At 33.1% G+C, this 8,364-nt stretch overlaps 2 protein-coding genes across 3 annotated transcripts; one reads left to right on the top strand and one right to left on the bottom strand.

Annotated features, from left to right (window-relative positions):
- The first annotated feature begins 384 nt into the window (after positions 1–384).
- Positions 385–3,013, top strand: LOC104890130 (cysteine proteinase inhibitor A). Its single transcript, XM_010675507.4, has 3 exons — positions 385–571; positions 1,662–1,874; positions 2,784–3,013. Exons 1-2 carry the CDS (start codon positions 470–472, stop codon positions 1,872–1,874), a joined length of 315 nt encoding a protein of 104 aa, XP_010673809.1. The 5' UTR covers positions 385–469; the 3' UTR covers positions 2,784–3,013.
- A 564-nt stretch (positions 3,014–3,577) lies between these two features.
- On the bottom strand, positions 3,578–6,203 carry LOC104890131 (jasmonate-induced protein homolog). Of its 2 annotated transcripts, XM_010675508.3 has the most exons (3): positions 6,062–6,203; positions 4,905–5,346; positions 3,578–3,988 (listed from the first exon to the last, which is right to left on the bottom strand). In XM_010675508.3, exons 2-3 carry the CDS (start codon positions 5,313–5,315, stop codon positions 3,800–3,802), a joined length of 600 nt encoding a protein of 199 aa, XP_010673810.2. In that variant the 5' UTR covers positions 5,316–5,346; positions 6,062–6,203; the 3' UTR covers positions 3,578–3,799. The 2 variants fall into 2 exon arrangements, with proteins under 2 accessions (XP_010673810.2, XP_048499610.1); XM_048643653.2 differs by lacking the exon at positions 6,062–6,203 and having other exon boundaries at positions 4,905–5,367.
- Between the last annotated feature and the right edge of the window lie 2,161 nt (positions 6,204–8,364).

The following is an 8,364-nucleotide window of genomic DNA, read 5'->3' as shown; positions in this document are numbered from 1 at the left end:
ACAAGATTTTAAAAATTAACTCCTAAAATCTTAAAATGTTACAACTTACAAAATTACAAGTCTTAGATGGAGTTACAACACTAATAAGTTAAAAAAATTACAACTCTAAAACCTTAGAGTTTAGGTAAAAACTTTTTTCTAATACGTAAATGAATTTATTAGTCGGATATGGATCTAGCATATGTGGATCCGGACTCAGACCCGCCCCATGTTCTCCGAGACTCAAATCCATTGGGTTTAAATTTTTTGAACGCAGACCTTTATAAATAGGTCGGATTATGGCGGATCTGAGTCGGATACAGGACCCATTAGGGCCATTACCATCTCTGGTCACAAATATCCCATTGGCCATTCCCGAATAGTCACGGTCTCACGGACACGCGGAATTCTTTCTCAACTACAAATATCTTTACCAGGCGTGGTGAAACGCTTAACACACCAGAAAAATAGTATCAGAAAAAGAGAAAAAATGACGACAGTTGGAGGAATTAAGGAAAAAGAGGGATCAGAAAACAGCTTGGACATCGATTTGCTTGCTAAATTTGCTGTTGATCATCACAACACAAAAGAGGTTTTTTCTTTTAATTTTTTATCTACTCATTTTGATGATATTTTTTTTGTACATCATTTTCACTCACACTACTATTTTTCAATGGCGTCGAATTCACATTTTTCATATTCTGTTCTGATGTTTATTTGAAATCTCATTGGTGGATTTGTAAATTAATTTTGAATTTATTTTTGACGAACAATTCAATTGCAACTTAGTACATTGCAGATTGTGAATTTCAGGTGTGAATTAGTATATTTAAGTGTGATATCTCTCCAAATTGTTACTGATTTAATTGGTGTATTTTTTTGATGAGTTTTAATTTGATTGAATGTGTAATTAAATGTATTATATGAAATATTGACTTTTGGGGGTGTAGAGTAATCTGTTCATGATTTATCGTCATTTTTTATAGGACAATCTGGAATTTAATTGTAAGGTTTAATGAACAATTGAATGATTAAAGATGATAAATTGATATTGAACTAAGGAAATAAGTGTTTTTAGGGATCATCGGATTCACATATGTTTAGTAGCTTATAAGAAATAAAACAATAGATTGGAGTATTGGATTTCGAATAGTTAGTTTAAGAATCTGATTAGAATAATTGACAGTAAAATTTATCTACTAGTTATGATTAATAATACTATATAGTTATATGGTTTTGATTTTTGAATGATATTGATGATAATTCTTTTGGAAAGATTGCAACCTACCCATGTAAGAAACCTAACCTTTGATCAAAATCTGTATTTGCTGATTACTTCTTTTACCGGAACTCCATACATCTGGGTGACGTGTTGCACGCTCAAATGATGGTGCTCCGTCATAAGTAACCCCGTATGTGCATTAACTTTAACCAAGTTTGTGCTTGTCAGTATTGGTAACCCCGTAACATTCAATGTTCGTAAATTTTATCAGTAACCCCATATATGTATCATCAGTTTCCCCATGATTAGCACAATGTTTCTACTACTCGTGAAATGAACCTGTTATCTAATGGAACCTGCATTTTGCTGATCTCTTTTGAATCAGGATAATTGCTTGCTATGGTGTGTTCACTTTTTGAACCACTTCAAAATAGAAGTAATGAGTGTATTTCTTTTGCAGAATGCTTTGCTCGAATTCCATAGGGTTGTAAATACAAAAGAACAGGTAGTTGCTGGTACTATGTACTATATTACTCTTGAGGCAACTGATGGTGACAAGAAGAAGGTTTATGAAGCGAAAGTGTGGGTTAAGCCATGGATGAACTTCAAGGAAGTGCAAGATTTCAAGTATGTGGGTGATGCCGATGCTCCGGCAGAGGGCTGCAGCAGCTAGGTATGCACTTTCATGTTCCTCTAACAATGGAGACTTCCCCTTGACATCATAGTTGGTCTATTTAGAATTTGTTCTCCTTTGCATTCTGGAATCCTTTTTTATAAATATATAGTTCATTTTGCTGCAGCATTTGATTTATAAAATAAGGATAACTAAAGGATTTGAAATCAAGGGCAACATTGAACATCCAGTAGCAAGTTAGCAACCTAACAAAATAAAAGCCAAGAACTCGAGAAGTGATCTTTGACAAATGGAAAGAGCAGTTTTTAGATTAGACCATCTCACACAATCAACCATTCACCCCCCCCCCCTTCCAAAAACTAAAGAGGAAAGTAATAACTCATCTATGTAAAAAAGAAAAAAGAAGCTACTCTATAACTGTGAGATCATCTTATAAACGATTGTGGTAATTGAGAAGGTTGTCATTTCTCTCAATTTATGAATGTGGGAGATAAATGCATGATGATATAGGTTGGTGTTTGTTTTACTCAACCATTGTGGAATCTTCAGATATAGCAGTTGGCGCGCTAATCCTGTTTTACGGAGAATTTTTTTTTTTTTTAAATAGAAGGATTGCCTTTTAGTAAAATTTTCTTGTAACAAAGGTCTGTCATTCTGTTTTGGTCTATTTTTCACTAATAATAACAAATTTTCTGTCAGTTATGGTATGTGATCTTGCAAAAAATGAGCTCTTAGTCTTTTAAAACCTATACTCAGATATTTACCCTTTCTCACAAATCACTATCTCGGCTTTAACATATTTAGGTACCCTGTTTGGATAATGAATATTTCTTCCTTCTGATTGTATTTTGTATGATTTTGTTTCCTTGTTCTAGTTATTTCATTGCTCAGAGCTCATCTAAAACGCCTTTGTTTCTGGCTATTTATTCTATATTTATACTCTTGCAGGTCTACTGATGACCCGTACTATGGTGAATCTGAAGTATACTGCATCTGCTAAGACTTCTTTGAGTGAATTATATCCTACATAGATCACTCTTTTTAATTCATACGTAAACGTTTAATCTTAAATTCGCTGAAGAAGCATGTTTAAATGATTGTTCAGAATTCTGATTTGTATGTCAAGTTATTAACACAGTTTATGGTAAATTGGTAATGCTTTCTTTGTTGTTTCTCAACACTTTTCAAGATTTTAAGCTTTTTGCTGTTAAAGAATGATCTAACTCAAACAATTTGTTCATCAATCCAAATTTGATTAAGCTATGCACAGGTCATTACAAGAGTATGTGTTGGATAGCAGTGCCCATTTCAATATTGAAACCAAGGAGGAAGAGAAAAGCATTACCGTATTCTGCCCCAATTTATAACACGTGTGCACATAGAGTTGCTATAAATAGGGATGACAATAACATTACTAGTATATTTAACAATCATTTCTTCAATGGAAAAATCTTATATAAATAAAAAATGATGATTAATTGCCTTAAACTCGGAGTCGAGTTCAGATTTCGGATTTTTTTTATGGGATTCGACTCTGACCCGCCTCTGACTCAGAGTCGGACTTTTTAAACGGAGTTGGATTCGGATTATTATTTTTGTCGGAATTGGCACAGATTTTTTTTCCCTTTGGATTGGATCGGACTAGGGTTGGATCCGGACAATCGGAGCAGATTGCCATCCATAGTTATAAGTCTGTATACAACACCAATATGGCAATATATAGAAGTAGATTGTAGAAGAGATAAGCTAAACATAGATAGTACTTCTGCTATTATTATATCTTCCATCTTCAGAAATTACAAGACCAAGGGGCAATATTTATTCATAACTCATAAGCATAATAGACATAATAATAGTAATAGCTGCATGGTAGAATATGCAGGCTAATTAAGCAAGTATTAGTGCCCCTTTGTTTGTTGGATAAAACAGATTACATGAGATGGATGATTTATCTAATTAAGATTTTAACACTGAGGGAGAAACTCAAAAAAGGAGGCACCAAGCATAGCTACTCGACTGTCGTCCTTGCTATCCTCAATTCGAGCAGCAGCACCAGGGCAGTGACTTTCGTCGTGGGATGCATCCAGTTTCCCTTCAATTTCACTCTCCTTCATATTCAGCAACTTGCTTAAGTCCCCAACTTCCACATACACCTGCAAACAGATTAATAGATTTTAGGCCAATCTCCAATTTTGATATTTTCTCATTTTTATACTACCTCCGTTCTTTTTTAGTTGCAACGTTTGACAAATTACACTATTCATGTTCTCTTATTTGACCACATTTATTGATTTATATGTTAAACAAAATATAGTCATGTGGGGTCTTGTTTGATTCGTTTCGATGTAAGCTTTCATAATATCAAATTTTATAATTTTTACTTACATACAATTAGAGATAAAACGATTTGAAATTGTACATTGGCAAGCGTGAAAGTCAAAACGTTGCAACTAAATAAAAACAGAGGTAGTATGTTGCAACTTACCATGTCCAACGCATAACTCTAATTATTCATGTTTTCATCATCGCAATTAAACAATATATAAGCATTAGTTATATCGATTGACGTGTGACTGTGTCATAAATTCCTCATATAATACGTCATGTATTTAATGCTTACCTGCAATTCTAAAGGCTGTATATATCAAAACCCATAAAATTATGTAAAGTTCGCACTTTAGAAATATACTTTGTGAACTTTTTTTTAGTAGTTAAAACAAAAAAATTTAAGAATTACTCCCTCCGTCCCAAAATATGATTTCCATTTTGATTTTGGGTGTCGCAAAAAATAGTTCCCATTTTCATATTTAATTCCACATTTTTCTGTAATTTGTCTAAAAAAACTATGTCCCATTATTTATTTGCTTTTCCCTTTGTTTATTCAACCAAATTGTTACAATTAATGCTATTTCACCAATTATTCTCAATTCTTTCTCCTAAAATCATATTTTTCCATTATTTAAATAAACAAAAAATCTTTATTATCCCTTTTAAATTCTACTTGCATAAATTACCGTGAAAAAAAGGAAAATGGAAACTATATTTTGAGGCGGAGGGAGTACTACATACCTTGTTCTTTTCTTCGGAGCCTTCAGCAGGTTTGTACCAAGCCAAGAGCCAACCAAGAGAAGGAAGAGCCTTGTCCAAGGGACTGTATATCACTGCAGCCTTGGCGCCTACAACAACAGGGAGCTGCCCTTGCGAAGGCGCACCCTCTTGCACAAACTTACCAGGAATGTCAGAGGTTAATGTCTCAGGAGGTGGGATTACATATTTGCCTTTCATTATGTACTGTTTGTTAAGAAATAATCTCCGACTCTGGAGATTCTTTATAACCCCAGCCACCATCACCAGGTGATTTTGGCTTGCTTTTGCATTCTTGATGTCGATTGCTGCCTCCTTCACTGCCTCGTCGATTGCGACTTTCTCCTTGTTTGATAATTGGTTCACACCTTGAGCTTGTTGTACTGAAGCCGCCATTGTTATCTTAGCTTAGCTAGCTGTCTGTAACCTGTTGGAGTACAAGGTGACACTCAAGAAAGGACGGGTTGAATTGATCAATGACAAAATCTAATCGATTTGAGCAAAAACACTACTATGACACACCACACACCTATGGCACGGTGCTTTACAATGTGTTATTCACTCGTAAACTCGCCGATTGATGTTTTTGCTCGAACTAAATTGTATCAAAATACGAAAACAATGAAATCGAATAATAAGACACATAAATTTCACGTGGTTCAATCTCACCTCTGAGATCTACGTCCACACAAACTACTCCAATTACCATACTTCGTCAGTAGTTTATGGCTTTATGCTATAATCTACGGTTTACACAATAAAAAGGAATGTCAAAAACTTATTGATAGATTGAACAAAATATTATGATTATACGAGATCTTGTTAGATTCATTACATTATACGTAAATTGTGGTTGCGAAAAGGGAATGGGACATATATTAAGAGACTAAGCGAGTAGTAATTTCATAATATATCACATTCTTACAGTCTTACCAGCAAGATAGACTCGTCTTTTTATATAGTGCTTATATATATTCTTTTATAGGTGTCGTTTGGCAAATTGTGATTAAGATAGACTTTTTTGGTGTTAGAAAACTTATCAAATTAAGAACACATGCAGTCTTTGAAAAAAAGAACACATGAAATTATCTATAGATACCAATAATGGGATACTAATAAACCGAAGAGGAAAGAAACAATACCTGTAGTAAATAGTAGTATAATTGAAAGAAGTTTATGTATTGAAAGACCATTGGTTTCACCAATTTGTGTATTTATAGAGGAGAAATGGAAAAGGTTGCGTACTTTTGCATACATAGATACACAATTGTGGATTGAGCACAAGGGAATAATATAAATGGAGCTAGAAAAAGAAAGAATAAGAATAACTTTAATAAATAAAAAGCAAAGTGTGTTATCACTCCCTTGTCAATCACAAAGTATGAAAAGAAAATTTAATTAATTTTCTAAAATGAAATCTCTAGCTAGCATTATATATTTATATAACTTCCATTGAGATTAAAGCTCAAGTGGTAAAAAAAAAAGTTCAATATTATTAGAAATATGTCACCGAAAAGCAAGAGGCTATTTGTTTCACCAGTTGATGAATTACCCAACTTTATTGTGGTCCCAACTTTCTCTTTCTATATTTCTTGATATTCCCCCACTTGCTATATATTTCACTTATTATTTATGACTTGAAATCTTGTGAATGGCATAAGGCTAACTTTGAATGCACATATCTCTCAATCTATAAATGGTTTTGATGTGATTCAAATTGGAGGTGATAGCTTGTTCAAAGAGCTTTCCAACTATAGGTCATATGCCCAATTCCGTTGAGAAACGAGAAAGTTATGACTGTTTTACGAAGAACTGACGAAACTGTTTCGTCTCGGGCCCAATCGGCCGGATGTCGCCCGACCCGATCGGGCGGTACGCCGTTTTATGCGCTGCACTCGTTTTTTTTGTTTTTAAGTTATCTTTTAAGGTTTGTACGAGGTTCCTTATGTTATAAAAGGGCTTCCTAGTGTTCATTATTATTAACACAACTTATGAAACACTTTTAGCCTCTAGATTTAGGACTCCTTGTATTATTCTCTCCGATTTTCTCCATTATAGTGAAGAAGCTCTAATCCACCACCTGTGGACGTAGGTCAAATTTGACTGAACCACGTAAATCCTTGTGTTCTTTGCTTGTTCATTTTTATTGTTTTCTCACCTTTATTATTTCATTGATTTTATGTTCCACATTAATCAAACTACAACACCATGTTTCCTAACATCACTCAAACGTATTATCTATTGGAACTCCTCATATATAGGTTAGTAATTCCGGCGTCCTAGCAATAAATATTTTATATGATTGGATGAGTATAAAACCAAATAAGCATGCATTCATTCATATGAATGATTTAAGTTTCTTTGCTCCCTTGATTCTCCCTTCTTTCTCTACCAAACGACCAAAGCTTAACCACTATTGCAAACCTACGTGGGCTACTAACAAGTAATTATCGACGTTAAACCCCAATTTATTTTTAGGGTAATGTTATATGTAGCTCTTAGGGTTACATATAAGCATTAAATACATGTGTTAAAATCAAAACAGTTTATGAACTCATAACAAAATTTCACATCATTTGAGATAATAAATGCTTGATTCAAATTTTTATTTCTATTTTAAGCTTGGGCTATGTATATCATTTTCCTTATTTTTATTTTACATTTTTGTAATCAATAAAGTTCACTATCGTAACCTTAGTTGTTTCCCTAGCTAATATTAGTCATGGACTCATTGTAAGACTTTTAGGCTCTTTTTTTTTTTTTTCCTTTTCTTCAGAAATAAAAATTTGGAAGATTTATCTTGTAATATTGGTTGATAATGATGATATTGCTCAAATTTTATCACCTTAGCGACTATACATCAATAATAGAACGTTAGGAATGATTTAATTTAAAGACATCTTATTCTTATATAGTGCAAAAGTAGATTAGAAGTGATATAATTAGTACAAAGGTATTTAATATTTCTATTGAGATTTTAGATCCTTAAGAGATGATTTTAAATTACTACTAGATTTTTATTCAAGGGAAAGCACCTTTTTATTCCTTATATATAAAAAATCATATAAAAGATTTTGTTGTAAAAGTTCTTTTTTTCTTTCTTTCATGTTCCTATCGATAACAAAAAAGACCTAAATTATGCTTCGACCAAACTTTCATTCACTATCAAAGATTCGATGGTCTTCTTTCATGTCCCTATCCATAACAAGAAATGGCATAAATGCTTTGGCCAAACTTTCACTTACTATCAAAGATTCGATGTTCTTCCACCTTTAATTTGCACAATTTTGCCAACAAATCATCTACCGAATCTAATTATGTACGTAGAAGTATATATAAAGTCGAATGTACAAATTGAACACAGGTTACTTGTTACCATTAATAGTTGCAAAAGCATAATATATGATCATTCTACATTTGTATGCTTTGATTGATAACATTATAA

The sequence above is a fragment of the Beta vulgaris genome, chromosome 4, assembly GCF_026745355.1.
Source record: "Beta vulgaris subsp. vulgaris cultivar EL10 chromosome 4, EL10.2, whole genome shotgun sequence".
Classification (NCBI taxonomy): Eukaryota; Viridiplantae; Streptophyta; class Magnoliopsida; order Caryophyllales; family Amaranthaceae; genus Beta; species Beta vulgaris.
This window is presented reverse-complemented; position numbering and strand designations above follow the sequence as displayed.